We start from the raw sequence: 25579 nt of genomic DNA, 5'->3' as shown, positions 1-25579 counted from the left end.
GTGACGCGGTGGACGCGCGCGCGCCCCCTCTCCCGATCTCCATCTCTCTCCGCGGCCGCCATCTTACTCACCGCGTGTTTCCTCTGGGTCCGGACAAACACAACAAGGTTTGTGAGCGAGAACGAAAAGTTTGCGGTGACTATAACTTTCCGGACAACCGGCCAGATATGGTCGAGATGAAATCCGCGTGATAGCGAATTAAGCGCCGACGGCGGGGCGGGCGGGGGACGGGTTGTGGCGTTAAAACGAAAACTAGTTGGAAGACGGGCTTTTAAAAGCGGGTTGTTTGCGCTAATTTAGTGGCTGGTTGTTGTACACGTTAGGCCGCGTCCTGACTTGAGTGGTGGGGCGGGCGGGGAAAGTGCAATAACCTTGTGGTCCGCCCGAAGAAACGCGGTCGTTTTCTGGGACTTAAGTTTAACAACCAGAGCGCGTTGTATTATTGCTGCCGGTAACGTTCAAGAGCGACACAGCATGAGTGCAGCGGAAGTTTTCAGTTTGTACCGTCCATTTGTACTTGGGTGTCTGAGGCATGCTACTGAAATTACAGGAAAAAAGTGAAGCAGAGTTGCGATGAATAAATTTAAGAATCATCTATATTTACAGAAGAGTAGGCGTAAATGTTGAAGGTATTGAAACTACTGGATAATTTGAAAATTGAGCAAAAGCATGATTTTGAATTAACAGGAATAGATTGTAGTTCATATTTGTTATTGGCAAAGAAATTTAGATGCAAATGTAGATGATTTGAACTCAGCATTTGCTTTTCTTTCTCTCCCAGATTAAACACTATGAATCAGGAAAAGTTAGCTAAACTACAGGCTCAAGTCCGGATAGGAGGAAAGGTGAGATCTTTGTCTAATTACACTGTACAATGGAAGTTACTTATTGCCTTTTGTTCATTTTCACCGAGGGTTGCATTTTTCTATTAATCTGTCAAAACTTGTGTGTTATATCATTTTAATAAGGCTTGTGATTTTTTTTGTTACCGCCCAGTTTTACCTGTATGCAAAGATTATTAAATAGAAATAGTTAAAACTACTTCTGTGCCTCTAAAGCCTGGAGCTGTTGAAGACAGCTGTCATGAACACACTGTGATCCTGGATGAGACCGGCTAATATCTTGGGACCTTCCTCATCAGTAAAATCAGTCTGTTACGGGTTTTTGTGTTTTGAATATTTTAAAATTAATTCCCAGAATATGGGCATTTACTGCCCATCCCAAGTTGCCCTACAGAAGGTGGTGAGCTGCCACCTTGAACCACTGCAGTCCATGTGGTAAAAGTGCTCTCCCAATGTAGTTAGACAGGGAGTTCCAGGAGTTTGACCCAGCTACGATGAAGGAATGGTGATATATGTGAAAGTCGGGTGGAAACTTAAAAAAAAAATTTTTTTATTGATTGGGTCTTGAGCTTGTCCATAAGTCACATAATTTGAATGATAGAACTCATTGGCCTTTTAAAGTATGATAGGCTCAAAGGAAACTTGCATTTATGAAGCTATTTTCAGGACTTTAGGATGTTCCAAGTGCTTCACAGCTAATTAAGTACTTTTACAAGTTGAATTGCTGCTGTCAAGTCAGGAAATGTGGCAGCTAGTTTCCACACCAAGGTCCCACAAACAGTCGGGAGATAAATAACCAAGTAATCTGCTTTTTTGTTGGGTAAATATTAACCAGTATACCAGAAGAGTTCCCCTGCTTTTCTTCAAACAGTGCTATGGGATCTTTTACATGCACCTGAGAGGATGCCTCAGTTAATGTCTAATTTGTAAGATGGCGTGTCTGACAGTGCGACACTCTCAGGGCTGCATTGAAATGCCTGCCTAGTTAATGTGTTTGAGTCTCTGGACTAAGGCTTGAACCCACAACTTTGAGTTAGACCTGTACTACCACTGAGCCAAATATGGCACCTGACTTGCATGAGTTATGAGAGATGTACCTTCCTGTGTCGCTAAAATATACCTCCTTGCAGTTTTTTTTTCTATTGGTCAGCTGTTAGTAGATTCCTATTTCAGTGATATGCTCACTCTAGCCTCTTGAATTGGAAGGTTGTGGGTTCTGGGCTCATTCCAGGGCTTGAGCATGTAATCTGGCCTGATATTTCAGTGCAGAACTGAGGGAGTAGTGTACCATCCTTTTGTATAAGTAGGTCCTGGTAACCTGGTGGTTTAAGTGAATGTTCAAAATCCCATGACAGTATTGTTCAGAACAGCAGATGTCCTGTCCCCTCTCAACCAACAGCACACAGAGGAAGAAAAATGCCCTTTCATCTCATTGTTGTTTTTGTGGAGTCTTGTCTGCAAAATGGCTGATGCATTTGTCTACTAAAATGTGCTTGTACTTCAAAACTGTTCATTGTATATGATGAACATTTAGGAAGAAGTGAGACTTGGTGATTAAATCTTAAACTGCCCTGTAAAGTGGCCTGATTATATCAGACATCTACCCAAAAAAAAGCATTGTGGGAGTACCTTAATCACATAGACTTTAGCAGATCAAGAAGGCGGCTCACAACAACCTTCTTGGAAACAAAGGATAGATAACAAATGCCGGCCTTGCCAGTGATACCCAGATCATGACAATTAATTACAAAATAAACCCGTATATAAAAAGGAATCTTTGTGTTGCTGATGCAATTGGTGGGATTCTACAAAAAAGGTCTCTTAGGTTGGTTTGATTAGTGATTTAAAAGTATAAAATATAATAACAAAGGAAGTCTTTACATAACTCACTATCACTAAAGTAGTAGTACCTGGTAAAAGAATGGGACTAAATGTGGACAAGTCCCGTGAACCTGATGGCTTGCATCCTAGAGTCTTAAAAGAAGTGGCTGCATTGGTTGTAATCTATCAAAATTCCCTGGATTCTGGGGAGGTCCCAGTGGATTGGTAAACTGCAAATGTAATGTCCCTGTTTTTAAAAAAAAAAGGCAGACAAAAAGCAGGAAACTATAGACCAGTTAGCCTAGCATCTGTTGTTGGGAAATTGCTAGAGTCCATTATTAAGGAAGCAGTAGCAGGACATTTGGAAAAGCATAATTCAATCAAGCAGAGTCAAAATGGTTTTATGAAAGGGAAATCATGTTTAACAAATAAACTGGAGTTCTTTGACAATGTAACGAGCAGGGTCGATAAGGGAGAACCAGTGGATGTGGTGTATTTGGATTTCCAGAACCCATTCGATAAGGTGCCACATAAAAGGTTATTGCACAAGATAGAAGTTAACGGGGCTGGGGATAATATGTTAGCATGGATAGAGGATTGGCTAATGAACAGAAAACAGTCAGGATAAAGGGGTCAATTTCCGGTTGGCTACCAGTAACTAGTGGGGTGCTGCAGGGATCGGTGCTGGGGCTCAACTATTTATAGTCTATATTAATAACTTGGATGAAGGGACTGAGTGTAATGTAGCCAAGTTTGCTGATGATACAAAGATGGGTAGGAAAGCAAATTGTGAGGAGGGCACACAAAATCTGCAAAGGCATATAGACAGGCTAAGCGAGTGGTGAAAAATTTGGCAGATGGAGTATAATGTGGGAAAATGTGAGGTTATCCACTTTGGCAGAAAAAATAGAAAAGCAAATTATAATTTAAATGAAGAAAAATTGCAGAGTGCAGCAGTATAGGGGGTCCTTATCATGAAACACAAAAAGTTGGTATGCAGGTACACAGCAAGTAATCAGGAAGGCAAATGGAATGTTGGCATTTATTGCAAGGGGGATGGAGTATAAAAGCAGAGAAGTCCTGCTGCAACTGTATAGGGTCTTGGTGAGACCACCTAGAGTATTGCGTACAGTTTTGGTGTCCATATTTAAGGAAGGATATATTTGCATTGGAGGCTATTTGGAGAAAGTTCATTAGGTTGATTCTGGAGATGAGGGAGTTGACTTATGAAGATAGGTTGGGCCTATACACATTGGCGTTCAGAAGAATGAGAGGTGATCTTATTGAAACATATAAGATAATGAGGGGGTTTGACAAGGTGGGTGCAGAGAGGATATTTCCACTCATAGGGGAAACTAAAACTAGCGGGCATAGTCTCAGAATAAGGGGCCGCCCATTTAAAACTGAGATGAGGAGGAATTTCTTCTGAGGGTTGTAAATCTGTGGAATTCTCTGCCCCAGAGAGCTGTGGAGGCTGGGTCATTGAATATATTAACGGCGGAGATAGACAGATTTTTGAGCGATAAGGGAATAAAGGGTTATGAGGAGCAGGCAGGGAAGTGGAATTGAGTCCATGACCAGATCAGCCATGATCTTATTAAATGGCGGAGCAGGCTCAAGGGGCCAAATGGCCTACTCCTGCTCTTATTTATGTTTCCTTTTGTGTTATGTGACAACTTTGAGGAATTCACTTCCTTTATTAAAAGTATAAATACCTGTGCACTGAGAATTCAAACTGGTGTTGAATGCTATTCTGGCTGTAGGGTTAAGCCATTTTGGGCTTGAACTTGAAGGGGGATTTTTGTTCATTTGGTGGGTGTCTTGTCATGTGAGTGATCAGTGCTGTTACTTGGTGCAAATATGTTCTGTTCCTCACTTAATGAATATCAACTAAAATATCTGCTAGTGGTGACTGCTGGAGAGGATGTGTCTAAATGGGCAATGTGATTTGATCTTAAAGGTGCATATATCAGTAACCTTATTACAATATTTTCAGCATTTCATTTTTACTGTCTAATATCAAGTGTTTTCACCTCGTCTCTTTATTAACTGGTAAAAGAAATCGGGTGATTTTGTCAAAAAGACCTGCTTTAGAGTGTGCATTTGGATCCTAATGGATTATTGGGTAAATGCTCTATGTGGTGTGGTACTGAGCCACACAACTCAACTCCTGGTGTGTTCTGAGTTGTATGTTCTCAACATGCAGTGGTCTGGGGGGTGGGTAGGAATTCATTTAGGGTCTTACTCCTGCTCATTACGCAGTGATTTCTGCTGGAAGGTGCTTGAGCAGGCTATGGGTGATGGTAGGATTGGGCTTGGCTTTGCCCAGCAGTTGATTTACGTGATGGCTCAGGCAGGAAGAGTTGTCACTTTGTTGTAGTACAAGATGTCTGCACTGTGTCAGGAACCATACCCTAGCTTGGGTCATTGTATTCAGGAGCAATGTGTCTTGCATAAACCGAAGTCTGCATAGCACCACTGATGTACATTTATGTTATGATGTGAGGCTCTTTCAAAAAGTTGAATGTGAACTTCACCTTATACTACCAATTTTAGAATTTGATTTCTGATTAGAAAAGGTTTGGTCACAAGTATAAATGCTTTGTTTTTCTGAATTATGTTTGCTTTACCTTAAAATCTCCATTTATATTTGAGTTTATACAAGAAGAGTTTTGCAGTCCTTTACATTTATATATACTTCCAGATCCATTTGCAACAATTACGTTCTTGGGCATTCCAGATTTTATCTCTTAATGTCTCAAGTTAAATAATGCAATTTCCATGTATCTTTGCGAGTATCCCTTTTGTAGTCCTCCCGCTTTGTTAAATTGCTTCCCCATAGCAATGCAGGCAAGATGAAGTCAATGGAGTATTGGTAGGGGTCAGATCTGCACTCTGCTGGCACTTTAAAGGTAACCGTATCTGTGGTGCAATTTGGCATATTTTTCATAAATAATAGTTAGTATTTGGCATGGTTTCTAACGTTCCACAAAAGACGTAGCTGTTACGCATCATAAATTTGACTTATTACAATAGCGTGCCTGTTTTTGGCTCTATTGCTTGTTACTTTTAAAAAGCTTTCTCTCTCAGTTGCAGCCATACTGGAAAAAGTGGGTACACACCAAAGTAATTACCTTCACTCAACATTCATTCAGAACATGCAAGTTAAAGCTAAACATAAATATTTTCTAGTCATTCCTTTCTCGAAAGGCAATTCAAGGTGTGCAAGAGTGGATTTAACCGTTTCAATTTGAACAGTTAGTTTGGATTTCCCAACCAAGACTGAGAGCCCAATGTGTGGGAACTTCTGGGTATGGACCCACGTCCTACTGCTCGGTGTAAGATCGTGTATACTACACAACCAGGCTGTGTTTAGGTTTGACTGTCGACTTTTAAAAATCTTAAATCACTAAACACTGCAGTTACTTTACATCAAAGCCTTCTCTTTTCTAACTTAATGAAGTAATCCAAAATTTCAACTTGACTGAAAGATCTGTCGATAATATAGTTACAGTTTTATGCATAACTTGCAACCATCAAATTGGGTGTGATTGCATAAAACTGGACCCAATGTGACTTTTGCAATACTAATAAATCTTTTACCATCTTTAATTTATATAATTGCTTACTCTAATTACAAATTTTTGTGTTGTACTTTTAACTCACGATGGCTACTAATAATGCATTTTTGCATGTGTGTTCCTGTGGGCAACTCTTTAGTTTTCACAGTCCAGACACTAGCTTTTGTGTATGGATGGATTGTTTATACTTTGCTTCCTTCCAGCAGTCAATGTAAAAGAATCAGCAGATCACAGTTGCTGTTACATGAGAAAAGTCTGGTGGCATAATATAGTAGGCTGAGAGTTTATGTCTCATTATTTGCCTGATGTATTCCAAAAAATTTTTATAGCTGCTTCCCGCGAGAAATGTTGTACACAGTTTGGTCACAGAAGCATTGGAAAAATAATCCAATTGTAGCCTATTAGGCTAAACAAAATTATAACATTAACTGACGGACATTTAAAATAAATTACGCTTTTGCTTACTCATGCTCATGTAAAATAATGTATTATATTCAGGTTGCAACAAAGTGTGTAAAATGTTTGTGTAATAGTGTACTGCACAGGTAAATTATATTTGAAATTAAATCTGAATGCAGGGATTGCTAGCCTGATTTAACTTTGCAATTAATGCTATTTTTCAGGGCACAGCTCGCAGAAAGAAGAAGGTAGTGCACAGAACAGCTACAGCTGACGACAAAAAATTGCAAAGCTCTCTGAAGAAACTGGCAGTTAATAATATTGCTGGAATTGAGGAGGTACGTTTTGCATATTCACTTCATTATCTGATCACTTAACATGTGAAATATAAGATGCATTCTTGACCTTGCGACTTGTTACAAGTAACTTTTTCCAATTTTAGTCTATTGTGCATAACATGATTCCATTGTAGTTATGTTGATTACAATATTTTTTTTCCTACCACAAATCTTATCGCGTCAAACAATGCAACCAGCACTTTTTTGCTGACTCAGTTGATGGCTGCTCTTGACTTTATTGTTGAAATTGAAATTTATAAAAAAAATAATTTTACCCCAATAGCTTAAATAAAAACAGAAACTGCTGGAAACACTCAGCAGATCTGGCAGCATCCGTGGAGAGAGGAAGGTAGGGTTAACGTTTTGGGTTGATCTTTCGTTAATCCCCAACAGCTGAGGAAATTTATCTGTGGGAACTTGATCTTGAGACCAGGAAGCTTCCAGATTTAAACTTTAATGTCTGTTGAGTCCACTGATCTCGGATAAGGTTATATTGTGGATTTTGTATTTTATTTGTTCTGGAGATATGGTATTTTTTGCCCGTCCCTAGTTTCCCTGTGGGCATTAAGAGTCCACCATGTAATTTCATAGTTTCAGAATAAGAGGTCGCCCATTTAAAACGGAAATGAGGAGGAATTTCTTTGTGAAGGTTGTGAATCTTTGGAATTCTCCACCCCAGAGAGCTGTGGAGGCTATGTCATTGAATATGTTTAAGGTGGAGATAGGCACATTTTTGAATGATAAGGAAGTCAAGGGTTATGGGGAGCGAGTTGAGGCCAAGATCAGATCAGCCATGATCTTATTGAATGGTGGAGCAGGCTCGAGGGGCCAAATGGCCTACTCTTGAACCTATTTCTTACGTACTTATGTAATGTAGGACTGGAGTCACATATAGGCCAGAGAAGGTAGGGGTGGCGGTTAGTGAATCATTTGAGTTTACACAAAAATCTGGCATTTCATGGTATTTTCCGGTGCTATCCCACAAATTACCATGGTGAGATTTGAACTCTCAACTTGCCAGTCCAGTATCATAAATACTAGACAACCATACCCTGTACTTCAGTTAGATCTGTGCCTCTGGATTAGCAAGGGCCATCCTCCATTGCCTTACCTAAGTGATCGTATTCAAGTGTGACCCTTGACAGTAGGCACTAGTGGTCTATTTGACACAGAGGAGGGTGCATCGCTTATTCTGCTCTGGCTGAACATCCATTCGTGGGAGAGGGAAGTGAGCAATTAGTCAGTATTTCTGTTACTTATTGCAATCCAGTTGGAAGCGTGTGTGGACATTAACTGAGAGTACGATTGAGCTTTGTTGTCATCTGTGATCGAAAAGCATACTGATACTCACGTTTGAGTCATGGCCATTTGGACAAGGTTCTCGAGAGTACCCAATGCTTCTGAAACAGTACCCTCACCAAGAACTCCATGCTTTCTAGAGAGGGGAATGGGAGAAAATGTTAATAACTGGAACATTTCTGAGAAATTAAAAGTACCTGAAATACATTGATCTTTAGATCCTCCCCTAAATTGTATTAATAATCGACAAAGTGCCACATGATAGGGTTGCCAGCAAAGTTGAAGCTCATGGAATAAAAGAGACAGTGGCAGCATGGTTGTGAAATTGGCTAGGTGACAGGAAACCAAGAGTAATGGTGAATGTTTATTTTTCGGACTGGAGGAAGATATACAGTGGTGTTTCACAGGGGTCGGTATTAGAACCACTGCTTTTCTTGAAGTATATTAATAACTTGGATGTGGGTGTATCGGGTACAATTTCAAAATTTGCAGATGACACAAAACTTGAAAGTATAGTGAACAGTGAGGAGGATAGTGATAGACTTCAAGAAGACAGACAGCCTGGTGGAATGGGCGGACTCGTGGCAGATGAAATTAAATGCCGAAAAGTGCGAATTGATACATTTTGGTTGAAAGAATGAAGAGGAAATATAAACGAAAGGGTACAATCCCAAAGGGGGTGCAGAAACAGACACCTGGGGATATATATGCACAAGTCATTGAAGGTAGCAGGGCAGATTGAGAAAGCAGTTAAAAAAGCTTACGGGATCCTGGATATTATGATTAACCACTATAAAATACTGAAACACTGGTTCGGTCTCAACTGGAGTATTGTGTCCAATTCTGGGCCGACCTTGGAGAGTGTGCAGAAAAGATTTGAGTGATTCCAGGGATGATAGACTGGAGAAGCTGGGGTTGTTCTTGGAGCAGAGAAGGTTGAGCGGAGATTTGATGGGTGTTCAAAATTGAGTGGTCTGGACTGAGTAGATAGAGAGAAACTGTTCCCATTGGCAGAGGGGTTGAGAACCAGAGGACACAGATTTAAGGCAAAAGAACCAAAGGCGACATGAGGAAAAGGCTTTTTTACGCAACGAGTGGTTAGTGGTCTTTGTCTCTGTCACTGAGGGGTGGAGGGGCTGAGCGGGGGGGGGGTGGGGGGGCATGGAGGCTGAACACGAGGGGTGGTGAACGGATTGGACTTGATACTGATGCAAAATCACCTCAAAGATTGTTTTAAGTTAAAGATATGAATTTTTCTGCAAAGTCTCAAGAACTGTTGGACCTGCACATTTTCAAACCTGCATCGTTCCATGTGAGCCTTCACCAGATATGTGAATGTTTTTTTTATGAATCTTGGCAGCCTCTTCAGGTAACACTCCTACTGAAACCTCGACATGAGGTGACAAGAATATTCGGTTTCAGCTTTTAGTAAAGATATTCAGTGCTCATTAGGGCCCTTCCCACATAGCCTGCAGAGCCTCAGGCTGCGAGGAGCTACTGCACATGCAAGCACACACTAGTGCGCATGTGCAGAGGTCCCGACACTGTGTTCAGCGCCGGGACCTGGCTTCACCCCCCCACCCCTTGTGCTACGCCGAGGCCGAAGACGTCCTGAGGAGCTCGGAGAATTAGAAGGTAAGTTTTTGCCGCCCTTTTTATTCTAGAAAGTCGGCGCAACTAATGCAGGTGCGCTGTTTTTACAGGGAGTGGAAACTTGGGCCATATGATTCTAACCTCACAAACTTTACCCATCTGCAGGCATTATGCTTTTATATTCTCAGCACCTTGGCATAATGGCTCCTAAAACGCTTCCAGGCCAGACGCCTGAGAGCCTCGTACCCCGTGCAAAGTTTAGCCCCATCCGAAAATGTTGACCAACACTAATAAAAATAACTGCTTTTATATTCAGCAGGTAATTGGCTCTTCTACTCAGTACAAAATCAGTATCCTCATCATCTCTATCGATTATTCCATGTTCTGAACTTTGAGGGTTTCCCTGGTATTCCAGGTTCTGGATATGTATATTCATAGAACAGTCCCTAGTGAGCAATTGAGATTTTGCTTCACACTGGTGAGCCCGGCAGAAATTTAAAAAGAAACTTGCATTTTCACACTGGCAAAATGTGCGCAGTGTGAGGAACCGACACTCGTGGTATCATGACTTGGGCAGAATGTGAGGATTGAAACAATTGAAGCATTTTCATTAGAAACAAAGTCAGGCAATTTATAAACTTTATGGAAATCTGGACTCGAGTTTACTCATTGACAGGCATTGGGGAAGCTGGGAGTCAGATTTGCTTGTATTTTTGTGTTGCAACTCATTACTTCATTCTATCTCCAGACATACCATTGGTATTTGATTCTATATATTAAAGCACAGGATGTAAATTTCCATCACAGTTTGATAAATGTGGGAAAGATTCACAGATTTTTTTTTGTTACCATTTGTGATATATTTAAAATAAATACTGCAGATCTAGTTATAGTAAGTAGCTAGATTGGACTCGGGAGGGAGGAGAGCAGCAACACTATCGCGGCTGGAGGAGGACATTGCTGAGAGAGGGCGTTTAAGAGTTGGAAACAACGCTGAAGCGTTCTGGTTCACTAACCACTAGCTCATGTCCCATAGTTTTAGAACTGCTTGTTTAGTGCATTGGGACAATTTCTTTAATTGGCTCTCTTTTTTAAAGGTATTTCTTGTGCAAACCTTTCTTGGGCTGCTGCTTGGAAATGCCACTCTGATACTTGGTGCTTGGAACTACAAAACAGCCTGGGTGACTCTTTCCTGAGGTTGTACTCCTGAGATTAGGAACTAGTTGTGTGAGTGCTTGCAGTGTAAACTAGTGTCCTTACACAAGCTGAACAACAGTGTTGCCAACCTAGAGACTAGTTTAAAACTTGAAATTACAAATGGAAAAAGTTACTTCTGCGATTTGGGAAGGTGAGAAGAGATACAGTTTAACAAGTTAAAATACATCTGCAGAATTAGTCAAAGCAGATAACTGTTCTGGCGAATTACCTAAAAGATGTACAATAGTTCTGTTAACTTGTATGGTAAATGCACTGTGCGATGTGCCACAAAGTCCCACGGTTCATTCTCCTAGACTTGCTCAGTCAAAACAGCACGTTGGGCTGAAACAAATTGGCCTGGGCTATGGTTCCTATTCTGGATATTCTGTACAGTGACCCCTGTTGGAAAATATGGGCGTGTGGATACTGTTATGTGGACAAAATTGGGCATGGCTGTGATTTTCCCCTTTTGTCGCTTCATGATCCATAACGTGAAACCTCACTGGGCTTGTACATGGAGAATGGCTAATTGGTCTGGGTAATGGAGTCTGCTGGTACTGATGAACCATACAGCAGCATGGGTCTCTGCTTTTGTAATCATATGATGGTTACAGCCTAGAAGGAGGCCATTCAACCCTGTCAAGCCCATGTTGGCTCTCTGCAAGGACACTTCAGCTAGTCCCACTCTCCTGCCCTTTCCCTGTAGCAGTGCTTTTTTTCCCATTCGGGTGCATATCCAATTCCCTTTTGAAAGTCACGATTGCCTCCACCACCCTTTCAGGCAGTGTATTCTAGATCCTAACCACTCGCTGCGTTAAAAAAACATTTTTCCTGATGTCGCCTTTGGTTCTTTTGCCAATCACCTTCAATCTGTGTCCTCTGGTTCTCGACCCTTCCGCCAATGGGAACAGTTTCTATCTATTCTGTCTAGATTTTGAACACTTCTATCAAATCTCATAGAAAATAGGTGCAGGAGTAGGACATTCGGCCCTTCGAGCCTGCACTGCCATTCAATGAGTTCATGGCTGAACATGCAACTTCAGTACCCTATTCCTGCTTTCTTGCCATACCCCTTGATCCCCCTAGTAGTAAGGACTACATCTAACTCCTTCTTGAATATATTGAGTGAATTGGCCTCAACAACTTTCTGTGGTAGAGAATTCCACAGGTTCGCCACTCTCTGGGTGAAGAAGTTTCTCCTCATCTTGGTCCTAAATGGCTTACCCCTTATCCTTATACTGTGACCCCTGGTTCTGGACTTCCCCAACATTGGGAACATTCTTCCTGCATCTACCCTGTCTAAACCCGTCAGAGTTTCTGAGATCCCCTCTCATTCGTCTGAACTCCAGTGAATACAAGCCCAGTTGATCCAGTATTTCTTGATATGTCAGTCCCTCCATCCCGGGAATCAGTTTGGTGAACATTCACTACACTCCTTCAACAGCAAGAACGTCCTTCCTCAAGTTAGGAGACCAAAACTGTACACAATACTCCAGGTGCAGCCTCACCAAGGCCCTGTACAACTGTAGTAACACCTCCCCGCCCCTGTACTCAAATCCCCTCGCTATGAAGGCCAACATGCCATTTGCTTTCTTAACCGCCTGCTGTACCTGCATGCCAACCTTCAATGACTGATGTACCATGACACCCAGGTCTCGTTGCACCTCCCCTTTTCCTAATCTGTCACCATTCAGATAATAGTCTGTCTCTCTGTTTTTACCACCAAAGTGGATAACCTCACATTTATCCACATTATACTTCATCTGCCATGCATTTGCCCACTCAACTAACCTATCCAAGTCACTCTGCAGCCTCATAGCATCCTCCTCGCAGCTCACACTGCAACCCAATTTAGTGTCATCCGAAAATTTGGAGATACTACATTTAATCTCCTCGTCTAAATCATTAATGTACAATGTAAACAGCTGGGGCCCCAGCACAGAACCTTGCGGTACCCCACTAGTCACTGCCTGCCATTTTGAAAAGTACCCATTTACTCCTACTCTTTGCTTCCTGTCTGCCAACCAGTTCTCAATCCACGTCAGCACACTACCCCCAATCCCATGTGCTTTAACTTTGCACATTAATCTCTTGTGTGGGACCTTATCGAAAGCCTTCTGAAAGTCCAAATACACCACATCAACTGGTTCTCCCTTGTCCACTCTACTGGAAACATCCTCAAAAATATTCCAAAAAATTTGTCAAGCATGATTTCCCTTTCACAAATCCATGCTGTCTTGGACCTATCATGTCACCTCTTTCCAAATGCGCTACTATGACATCCTTAATAATTGATTCCATCATTTTACCCACTACCGATGTCAGGCTGACCGGTCTAGAATTCCCTGTTTTCTCTCCCTCCTTTTTTAAAAAGTGGGGTTACATTGGCTACCCTTCACTCCATAGGAACTGATCCAGAGTCTATGGAATGTTGGAAAATAACTGTCAATGCATCCACTATTTCCAAGGCCACCTCCTTAAGTACTCTGGGATGCAGATCATCAGGCCCTGGGGATTTATCAGCCTTCAGTCCCATCAATTTCCCCAACACAATTTCCTGACTAATAAGGATTTCCCTCAGTTCCTCCTTCTTACTAGACCCTCTGACCCCCTTTATATCCGGAAGGTTGTTTGTGTCCTCCTTAGTGAATACCGAACCAAAGTACTTGTTCAATTGGTCTGCCATTTCTTTGTTCCCAGTTATGACTTCCCCTGATTCTGACAGCAGGGGACCTACGTTTGTCTTTACTAACCTTTTTCTCTTTACATCTTTACATATCTATAGAAGCTTTTGCAGTCCATTTTAACCTTCTGCTCCAAGGAGAACAAACCCAGCTTTTCTAGTCTTATCTATGTAACTGAAGTTCCCCGTCCCTGGAACCATTCTCGTAAGCCTTTTCTGCATCCTCTTCACATCCTTCCTAAAACGCAATGCCCAGAATCAGACATAATACTCTAGATGAGGCCAACCAGTGTTTTCTAAAGGTTCAGCATAACTTCCTTACTGTTGTGCTCTATGCCTCTATTTCTAAAGCCCAGGATCCCGTATACTTTTTTAACCGCGTTCTCATCCTGCCCTACCACTTTTGACAATTTGTGCACCTCAGGCCTCTCTTCATGCATCCCCTTTAGGATTGTACCCTTTTGTTTATTTGCCTCTCGTTCTTCCGACCAAAGTGTATCACTTCGCACTTTTCTGCATTTAATTTCACTAGTCTGTCTGTCTTGAAGTCTATCACTATCCTCCTCACTGTTCACTATACTTCCAAGTTTTGTCATCTGCAAATTTTGAAATTGTGCCCTGTACACCCACATCCAAATCATTAATATACTTCAAGAAAAGCAGTGGTTCTAATACCGACTCATGGGGAACACCACTGTATACCTTCCTCCCGACCCAAAAAGCAACAGTTCACACTACTGTTTCCTGTCACTTAGCCAATTTTATATCCATGCTACCACTGTCACTTTTATTCCATGGGCTTCAACTTTGCTGGCAAGTCTATCGTGGCACTTTCTCAGATGTCTTTTGGAAGTCCATGTACACGACATCAACCTCATTGCCCTCATCAAGATGAGAATTTGAACGGTCGTGTACAATAGTGGAAGAGACGAATTTAACGATTTATGCGGATCACCTGATTCCCCTGATGAGCAGATACCATTGAAATTGCTATTTAATACTAATAGTGAAAATATTTCTTTTCAGAAACTGCAAACTTTATGAACATTTCTCTTTTTTGTGCCAAACAGGTGAATATGATTAAAGATGATGGTCAGGTCATTCATTTCAATAATCCCAAAGTGCAGGCCTCATTATCTGCCAATACCTTTGCTATTACCGGCCATGCTGAGACAAAACAGATCACAGAAATGCTTCCAGGCATTCTCAGCCAGCTTGGAGCTGACAGTCTAACAAGTCTTAGAAAGTTAGCTGAGCAGTTGCCACGGCAAGGTATGTCTAAGAACTTGTTATATAAAGAGTGGTATGCACAATTGCATGCATCTGTATTGTTGGATTCTTAAATTTAAAACCTTGATCTTACTCATGTTTTGCGACGAGAATATGTGCAATGGATTTTCGAAGCTAAAAAAGCATTACAAATATAGACATCTTCAAAGGGAATATTGGATCTATGCTCATCTCCCAAAGGAATATTAGATCTACGCTGGCTAAATAGGCCCACTGAGTTTTGCTGTATACATTGAGCAAGTAATTGAATTTGCAGATTTATGTACTGCCTGTAAATAGAGAATATTAGATGGGTAATCCCAGTGGATTACAAGACAAAGATCCAGTTGAGATGTTTTCGATAACTACCAACATTAACTTGCATTTATATAACTCCTTTCACAACCTCAGGACGTCCCAAAGCACTTTACAGCCAATTAAGCACATTTGAAGTGTAGTCACTCGTAATGTAGGAAATGTGGCCGCCAGTGTGCACACAGTAAAGTACCAAAAACTGCAATGAGATAATAACCAGATAATCTGTTTTCGTGATGTTGATTGAGTGATAAATATTGGCCAAGACTCTGGGGAGAATTCCCCTGCTTTTCGAACCATGGGATCTTTTACGTCCGCCTGAGAAGGCAGATGGAGCTTGGGGTTAGCGTCTCATCCAAAAGACGACACCTCCAACAGTGCAGCATTCCTTCAGTACTGCGCTGGAGTGTCTGCCTAGATTGTGTTCCAGTCTCGGGTGGGATTTGACCCCATGACCTTTTGATTCAGGCAAGAGCGCTACCACTGAGCTAAGCATTTATTACAATAAATTGAACCAGGATTTCGTGTTCATAGTGCAGTACATACTTTCCATAGTAGCCCAAAACAACAATTGTTAGTTTTTGCTTATATGCGCTGGTAGTAACTGCAGTCTTGGCTCCAATGTACATTGCTACCTGAATTTTTCATACTGGCTTAAGCTAAGGATAGAAGCTGAACATTCCTGGCTACAAAACTTTGAGGATGAATAGAGTAAGAAAAAGGCAGGAGGTCTACCAGTTTAAAGCAAAGATTCCATTACAGCATTGTAACATAGGCATGATATGCAGGATCGTTGGGAACAAAAAGTCAAATCTGTATAGTTATAGTTAATGGAACTACTTTATTTGGAGTATATTTCAGACCACGAACAGGAAGATAATCAAGGAAGAGTGGACAAATTTGAGAAAAATGCAGGAGCAGTGGACTCATAATAATTGATAACTTTCGTCACCCAAAGATAGATTAGGGTAAAAATTATATAGCTGACAAAGATGATGCTGGGGAGGGTTCCAGGATTGCTTTCTAGATCAGAATATGTTTCTTGTCCAACAAGGAAAGAAAGTGCTGGATCTTGTTTTATAATATAAAGTGGGGATAGGGAAACAGCTAGGAAACAACTATTGCGACATAATTAGGTTTGATCTGAAAACATGAGGGAATAGTTGACGGTAAAGGTAGTTGACTGGAGGGAAGAAAACGATTTCAATGAGATGTAAATGGGAAGGCAGAAAAATGGCAGATGAGACTGTTAGACAGATAATGTGAAATGTTCAACCAAGAGATGCTTGGGGTACAAACTAGACACATTCTCAAGAATTGAAGTGCAGAAAAAGTTGGTGTTCTTTGAATGACTAGAGAACATTAAAATGAGACGTGGGCATATTACAAATCTAAAGCTAATAATATGAAAGAAAGTCAAACAGAAAATATAGATGGAAGCAAAAAATAGACTGGGAGGAAATGAAGAAAAAACAAGAATGCTACCACTGAACCGAATAGGATATCAAAATATATGGATTTTGTGGTGGTGGGTGGGAGAGAGATCCTGTCTGACCAACCTTGTTGACTTCTTTAAGGAAGTGACATCCTGATACTAAGTGTTGTTCCTGTACTTCCAGAAATTTCCCCACACAAGGCTTAGCTAACATTGGGTATAGATTTAAAAAATTAGTTGAAGGATAGAAAACAGTGGATACTGTTTGAGTAGGGCCTTCAAGGTGAGGTCCTGCAGTGTGGTACTGTAAATGTAATCTCAAAAATAAAACAAGGGGCCACAGATTTCAACTAAAAGGATAAATTTAGGACGGATATTGGGAAATTCTTCATTCATTGTAATCAACATTACAATTGACTCTTGGGCGGCAATGTGGAGGTGAGAACCTTGGAAACATTTAAAAACGACTTGGACGACTTTATATGATTTTGCATGGATGAACTAAACTTGGCTAAATGGCCTCCCTCGTCCTTAATTGTCTTGTGATGAGGAAATAGTCCTGGGGGGCGGGGGGGGGGGGTGAAATGGCGGAATTTAAAGTGAAAAAGATAACCTGATCCATTTGGCATGCATCCTAGAATGCTGAGAGCAGTCGAGGGGAAACAACAGACTCTGACCGCAATTTTTCAAGCTTCCTTGGATAAAGAAGTTGTGCCAGAGACTGGAAGGTTGCCAGTATAACACCTATGTTCAGATAGAGATAAACAAGGTAATAATGGACCAATTAGTCTAACCTAATTGGTGTGGGAAAACTTGTAGAGGCCATAATGCAGAATAATGTTAATAATTAACTTGGACTATATGGGTTAAGGACAGTCGAGTGTAAAAGGCATGTCATGTCTGCCAATTTGATTCTTTGAAGAAATAACTGTTGATAAAGAAAATGCAGTACATGTGTATATGAATTTTCAAGGTGTTCAAGTAGCTGCATAGGAGACTTATTGATAAAATTAAGGCATATGTTCAAGTGAATGTGGCCACCTGGATATGAGTATAAAGGACAACCAAACAGAAGTAGGGATCTAAACAATGGTTTCACTCTGTGGTCAAACTGTTGCTCTTACTATATAAATAATCTGCATATTGGGATACTAAAAGTTGCACACGACACAAAAATAGGGAACCTCGGTAACTGAAAAGGGGCTATGTTCAGAAGGACTTGGGATAGTAGATTAGGCAGCTAGATATCACAACAAATTTAATATGGAGAAATAGGAAACATTTTGGAAGGAAGAATGAATACACTAAATGGTAAAACTTTTGAAAGGAGTAGAGACATGGAGGCTCAGATGTGTCAACTTTGGCTCAGTGCCAGCACTCGCCTCTTGAGTCGTAACGTTACGGATTCAAGTTCTACTCCAGAGACTGAAGCATGTTATTTAGCAGAGCGATTATTTGCACTAGTTTTTTGAGCGTTCTTCTGCATCTGCGCGCCCCGGACGCCGTCTACGCATGCACACCACCGTCCTCCTGTACATGTGCAGACTCCTCGAACCCGACACTGGAAGTCGGGCCTGTATTGGTAGCTGCAGCTGTGCCGCGTGAAGCTCTGCCGTGTGTATCTAGCTTTAGGATTATCTACAGGATCTTTGCCTAGAATATTGCTGTGATTATCTACACAAACATTTTTGCTGCCTTCTGTGGGAGAGACAACATTGGAGGTGGGAGGGGAGACTAGGAGGGGGAAAGTGGGAGAGACTGCAGGGGGCAGGGAGGAGAGTGGGAGAGACTGCGGCAGGGCCGAGTGCGGGGGAGGGACGGGTGGGGGGAGAGAGAGAGAGACAGACTAGGGAGAGGGGGTCGGACGGGAGAGAGGGAACTCGGGGAAGATGGATCACGTTCTTTCAACCCCACCCCCATTACATTCACATCCGGTTTGGTACAATCTTAATCATTTCGAACAATGAAAATGATTTTTTTGTGGCTTTCTGATGGCTGTAGTGCATGTGTTTGACTTAACATAATAAAGGTGTATGAAAGTACATTATTACAATCCACAGTGGCAATCAGTCCTCTACATGGAAGCATTTTGTAAACATGTTAAATATGGTGAATGCAGTTTTTGCTGTTGAGCTAAACAATTTATTTTTTCTTTAATCTAGTTTTGGATAATAAAACACCCAAAGCCGAAGACATTGATGAAGAAGATGATGACGTCCCAGGTAGATGAGAACTAGTATTTACCTTGAACACTGGCTCTTGGCTACTTAGCGACACTGTTATCAAATTAATCTGTTAACACTTAAATTTCTTGTACAAGTTTTCCCATTACATTATTGGTGTCTCTAAATGTATAATAATTGAGCAACAGAACTACTGACCAGTTTTCCCATTTCTGTATATGCCGGTGGCAATCTGAATCTTAGAGGGTGTTTTGAACACCAGAATATGTTTAGTTGACCACTTCAAAACTTCTGCCTTCGTCCGATTTAAAAAATATATATGATTCTAGCTTTGTACTGCAAGATAGCATTTACAAAATATTTTTTCCTGGTTTCTGAAAAGAGGACATTAATATTTTTATGAAGACTATGTATAATTAAATGTATATGCAAATATATTTTGAGGTAATTAAGATTGTGCACCTAAATATACATATTCTTTTAGTGTACATTCCCATATATAGTTTATGAAGATACTGCATGGTACTTGCAGAAAGAATGTATTGCCGCATCCAAGCTCCACACACAGCACTGCGGTCGGGACATGGGTATCTTGTGGGACATTTGGAAGGGGCCCTGTGGTTATGGTCGCAGTCCCATGGCGAATGGGTGGGCTGGTGTTGCGTAAGTCCCATGTGCTGTCCAACCAACTTCCTTTTCTGGCTCCCATGTTGGCTGATATTGTTAATTGTGTTCTCTCCTCTGGTACTGTACCCCTCTCTTCAAAAGATCAACCTTTGACCTCCTCAGTCCTTACAAACTACCACCCCCATCTCCAACCTCCCTTTCTCTCAAGTCCTTGAACGTGTTGTGCTCTTCCTCACCCCCCCCCCCCCACCTCAGATACGTGCCCAACTTTCCCAGAACACCATTTGAATCCCTCCAATCAGGTTTCCGCCCCTGCCACAGTACTGATACGGCTCTGAATCAAAGTCACAAATTTCATCCTATGTGACTGACAAAGGTAAACTATTCTTTCTCGACCTGTTTGACACAGTTGACCACTCCACCTCCTCCAATGCCTCTCCACTGTTGTTCAGCTGGATGAGACTGCGCTCGCATGGTTTCATTCGTAACTATCTTCATCATAGCCAGATAATCTTCTCGCTCCACCTTGTCACCTCTGGTGTATCCCAAGGAACTATCCTTGGCTCCGTCCTATTGTTCATCTACATGCTGTCCCTTGACGACATACTCCGAAAACACAGCGTCACTTTCCACATGTACGCTGACAACACCCAGCTCTACCTCACCACCACTTCTCTCAAACCCTCTGCTGTCTCTAAATTGTCAGACTGCTTGTCTGACATCCAGTACTGGATGCGCATAAATTTCCTCCAACTAAATATTAGGAAGACTGAAGCCATTGTCTTCAGTCCCCGCCACAAACTCCGTTCCTCAGCCACTGACTCCATCCTTCACCCTAGCATCTGTCTGGGGCTGACCTTGGCATCATATTTGACCCTGAAATTAACTTCCGACCGCATATCCGCGCCATAACCAAGACCGCCTATTTCCACTTGCGTAACATCACCCAACTCTACCCCTGCCTCAGCTCATCATCTGCTGAAACCCGTATCCGTGCCTTTGTTACCACCTAGATGTGACTATAATCGAGCAAACTCCTGGTTGGCCTCCCACGTTTGACCCTATGTAAACTTGAACTCATCCAAAACTCTGCTGCTTGTGTCCTCATAGAATCATAGAAATTTACAGCACGGAAGGAGGCCATTTCGGCCCATCATGTCTGCGCCGGCCGACCAAGAGCGATCCAGCCTAATCCCACTTTCCTGTTCTTGGTAGCCCTGTAGATTATGGCACTTTAAGTACATATCCAAGTATTTTTTAAATGTGGTGAAGCTTTCTGCCTCTACCACCCTTTCAGGCAGTGAGTTCCAGATCCCCACCACCCTCTGGGTGAAGAAATGTCCCCTCACATCTCCTCTAAACCTCCCCCCAATTACTTTAAATCTATGCTCCTTGGTTGTTGACGACTCCACCAAGGGAAACGGGTCCGTCCTATCCACTCTATCCAGGCCCCTCATAATTTTATACACCTCAATTGGGTCTCTCCTCGACCTCCTCAGTTCCAAAGAAAACAGACCCAGTGTCTCCAATCTTTCCTCAAAGCCAAAATGTTTCAGTCCAGGCAACATTCTTGTAAATCTCCTCTGCACCCTTTCCAGTGCAATCACATCTTTCCTCTAATGTGGTGACCAGAACTGCACACAGTACTCCAGCTGCAGCCGACCCAGTTTATACAGTTCAAGCATAACCTCCTTGCTCTTTTATTCCATGCCTCGACTAATAAAGGCAAGTATTCCATATGCCTTCTTAACCACTTTATCTACCTAGCCTGCTACCTTTAGGGATTTGTGGATCTGCACTCCAAGGTCCCTTTGTTCCTCTAGATTTTTCAGTGTCGTACCATTTAATGTGTATTCCCTTGCCTTGTTAGAGCTCCCTCACATTTGCATTACCTCACATTTGGCCAGATTGAATTCCATTTGCCACTATTCCGTCTATCTGACCAGTACATTGATATCTTCCTGCAATCTGCAGCTTGCATTCTTCATTATCAACCACACAGCCTATTTTAGTGCAATCTGCAAATGTTTTAATCATACGCCCAACATTCAAATCTGAGTCATTGATATATACTACAAAAAGCAAGGGGCCCAGCACTGAGCCCTGCGGAACCCCACTGGATACAGCTTTCCAGTCATAAACACCCATCAACCATTACACTTTGCTTCCTGCCTCAGACAATTTTGGATCCAACTTGCCACTTTGGCCCAGTATGCTATGTGGGACCCTATCAAAGGCTTTGCTAAAATCCATATACACTACATCATACGCACTGCACTGCCCTCATCTACCCTTCTGGTTACCTCCTCGAAAAATTTAATCAAGTTAAATCAGACACTACCTTCCCATAACAAATCCATGCTGACTGTCCGAAGATTTATCCTGTCCCTCGGGATTTTTTCCAATTTTCCCACCACTGTAATTACTCGGTCTATCCCTTTCTCCCTTTTTAAACAAAGATACAACATTAGCAGTCCTCCAGTCTGCTGGCACCACACCTGTAGCCAGAGAGGACTGGAAAATGATGGTCAGAGCCTCTGCTATTTCCTCTTTTGCTTTTCTTAACAGCCTGGGATGCATTTCATCTGGGCCTGGGGATTTATCCACTTTCAAAGTTGCTAAGCCCCTTAATACTTCCTCCCTCTGTTTATCTCGTCTAATATTTCACACTTCACCTCCCTCATTGCAAAGTCTGCATCGCCCCTCTTTTTTGTGAAAAACAGATGCTAAGTATTCAAGAATTATACCCATGTCTTCTGCCTCCACACACAGTTCCTTTATGGTCTCTAATAGGCCCCACTCTTTCTCTAGTTGTCCTCTTGCTCTTAATGTATTTATAAAACATCTTTGGGTTTTCCTTGATTTTACTTGCCAATATTCTCATGCTTTCTTTAGTTTCCTGATACCGTTTTTAATTGCACCCCTGCACTTCTTGTACTCCTCTAAAGTTTCTGTAGTTATAAGCTTCCCTTTTTATCTTTATCTTACCCTGGTATGTCCCTTGACATCCAGGGGTCTCTAGATTTGTTAGTCGCACCCTCTTTAAGGGAACACACTTTGCCTTCCACTGCTCTGACACTGATTTACCATCAAGTAGCCATTTCCAGTCCACCATGGCCAGATCCCATCTCTGCTCAGCAAAATTGGCGTTGCCTCAATTAAGAACTTTTTTTCCTGGTCCACTGTTGTCCTTTTCCATAACTACCCTAAATCTTACTAAATTATGATCACTGGCACCAAAATGCTCTCCCATTGATACCCCTTCCACCTGCCCCTCTTCATTCCCCAAAACCAAGTCCAGAACCGCCCCCCCCCCCCCCCCTTGTTGGACTTGTTACATACTGGCTAAAGAGGTTCTCCTGAATGTATTTTAGGAATTCCGCACCCTCTACAATTTACACTACTTTTTTCACAGTCGTGTTCGCCCATCAGCCCTGCGCTCGTTGACCTACATTGGCTGCCGGTTAAGCAACACCTCGATTTTTAAAATTCTCATCCATGTTTTCAAATCCCTGCATGGTCTTGCCCTTCCTTATCTCTGTAATCTCCTCCAGTCTCACAACCCCCTCCCTGAGATATCTGTTGTACTCTAGTTCTGGCCTCTTGTGCATCCCTGATTGTAATAACTCGACCATTGGTGGCCATGCCTTCAACTGCCAGGCCATGAAGCTCTGGAATTCCCTCCCTAATCCTCTCGACTTCTCTTTCCTCCTTTAAAACAATTTAAAACCTACCTCGTTGATCAAGCTTTTGGTCACCTGCACTAATTTCTCGTTATGTGGCTCGGTGTCACATTTTTGTCTTGTAATACTCGTGTGAAGTGCCTTGGGACGCTTTGCTACGTTAAAGAGACTATATAAATACAAGTTGTTCTTGTTTGTTTGAGTTTGAGCAATTCTAGTTGTGGATTAGGCTACATTTTGTCACAGAAGGGGGTTGCATCTTCTGGTAGTTACTAACAAGAGTTGTGGTGGTCTCATTTGGGAGGGGGCTGCTTTCTCTCCAGTGGGCAATCCCAGTAAGTAGTGGTCTTTTGGGATTGAGAGACCAGCTTTGTTCCTGGTGATCTCCTGGACTGTTAACCAGAGTTGCAGGATATGGGATGGTGACTGTACTTTGTGAAGAAGGGTGCTTTTGTGGCTGCAGGCATCTCGGCAGTCTGATAATAGAGGGGTGGAATTTTTGGAGCATGTGCAGGGTGAAATGTTTGATAAAATTCAGCCTTCCTGCATGTTGCTGCAAGTTTAGGGTTTGTCTCCATGTCATTTGTCGTTCCTCCTCGATGGTCAGCCTAGATCACATACCAAGGTGTCTTTCAGGCTTTCTAGCTGGCGGAATGGCAAAATCTGGCCCTCACTGAGGAGCTGGCATGATCTGGTAGTTCCTCTGTTATGCAAAACTCTGCAACCATCAACGGTGAGTCTTCCTGGCGTTCTCCATTTAAACTTTTCTAAAGAGCATGTTGCTCTTTTTGTTCTCCCTGCCCCCCTCCCCCATCTATTGTATTCTGCTCTTGCTAAACATCCACACACACTGCTACCTCTAAGTCTTTCCCAGTATGTTGTCTTCCTATGCCATGTACTTTCTGTGGGAAGATAACAACTGTCAGATGATATCAAGGCTGCTGTGGTAGTAGCTGCCAGGTGGCACACAAAATGGCCCAGTAATGGCACGGTGACAGCCTGAAATCAGGATTTGAGAGCCATCGGGGCATCAAATCAATGTTCCACCACTCTTTTGGGATCTCTTGGTGCTCCAGTCTTTGGAGCTGCTCAAATATTTCTATTAGTATATTTACCATTTCTGTCTTGATCTGTTAAAATCAGAATGAAAATGTTTCATAATAAATAGTCCAACAGCTATGTTTTAAACTTTTGCATTATTTTTTGTTTTTACAGACCTTGTTGAAAATTTTGATGAAGCATCAAAGAATGAAGCCAACTAAAGCTGCTGGCAGACCATAGACTAGGATAAAGACTGTACCAACAAGGAAACTTATTCCAAAGTTTTACTATATTAGAGTGAAAAATCACAAGTTTGCAAATACAGTGAACTAAGGCATTTTGTATTTTAATTATGCTGAATGCTCAGCATCTTTCAATTGGTTGAAATCACTTGTTTGCATTTTGCACTTAAAAACAGAATCCTTTGGTCTGAAGTTTGTAAGACGGTGAGATTTCATTAAAAAGCAACCTGAATAGGTTGCAAATGCAATGGTGAGCAAGCTGGAGAAGAAGTCTTATTTAAGGTTTTCCCTCATGACATGCAAATAAAATAGATTGATTAATTCCTTGTTGCATATTGTGTGAATAATTCCATTTGTGTTGATTCAGTTGAATTGGACTCATTGAAAGTAGCTTAAACCACATACCTTGATTTATTTTCATTTTATTTTGGAAGGCTTTTTTTAACCTTTACTTTCTAAAGGACACCCCTTACCCAGTAACCATGTCTTCCTCCAGATCAGTAGGAGTGGCGGACAGCATTGCAAAGCATAGCATGTTTAGTAATGTCAAGCTGCAGATGGTTGAAAATGTGTCATTATTTTCTACTCGGCCTACACACACACATGGTGGCTGTAACAGGGTTCTGGACTGAGACTGCCTACTATTTGAGACTCCACCAATTTTTCTTTGTATAGGAAATTACTCCTGATTGTACTGGGTAAATCCCAAATGGTCATTCTTCACATGTGAATAGCGTGATATGATTCAATTGTGGAGGACATCACTGCTGAGCCCAACCTTAGCTGTACATGCACCTTGTACCTGGTATCCTTGGAATTCAGTCAGGAGTTGGTGCCTCTAGCGTCCTTCATAATGCAAGGAAACAGGTCACTTGTAGTGCCCAGGCCAAGATCAATTTGCTTAGCATAATGGCGATTAAACTTGAGATGTACCAAGTCCAGGCACTGCATTTACACATAGAAAGCTAGAGGAAATCCCATGCTTTTTCTTAAAAATAGCAGATTAGTTAGTAGTAGAAATTAGTGAACTT

General features: G+C 41.8%; 1 protein-coding gene across 1 annotated transcript; it reads left to right on the top strand.

Annotated features, from left to right (window-relative positions):
* btf3l4 (basic transcription factor 3-like 4) lies at positions 1 to 24869 on the top strand. Its single transcript, XM_070886872.1, has 6 exons — positions 1 to 107; positions 782 to 845; positions 6868 to 6981; positions 14824 to 15025; positions 18935 to 18994; positions 24481 to 24869. Exons 2-6 carry the CDS (start codon positions 792 to 794, stop codon positions 24525 to 24527), a joined length of 477 nt encoding a protein of 158 aa, XP_070742973.1. The 5' UTR covers positions 1 to 107; positions 782 to 791; the 3' UTR covers positions 24528 to 24869.
* Positions 24870 to 25579: the final 710 nt, after the last annotated feature.

Source organism: Pristiophorus japonicus, chromosome 8 (assembly GCF_044704955.1).
Source record: "Pristiophorus japonicus isolate sPriJap1 chromosome 8, sPriJap1.hap1, whole genome shotgun sequence".
NCBI lineage: Eukaryota > Metazoa > Chordata > Chondrichthyes > Pristiophoridae > Pristiophorus > Pristiophorus japonicus.
The sequence above is the reverse complement of the archived record's forward strand: the minus strand, read 5'-3'. Positions and strand labels throughout refer to the sequence as shown.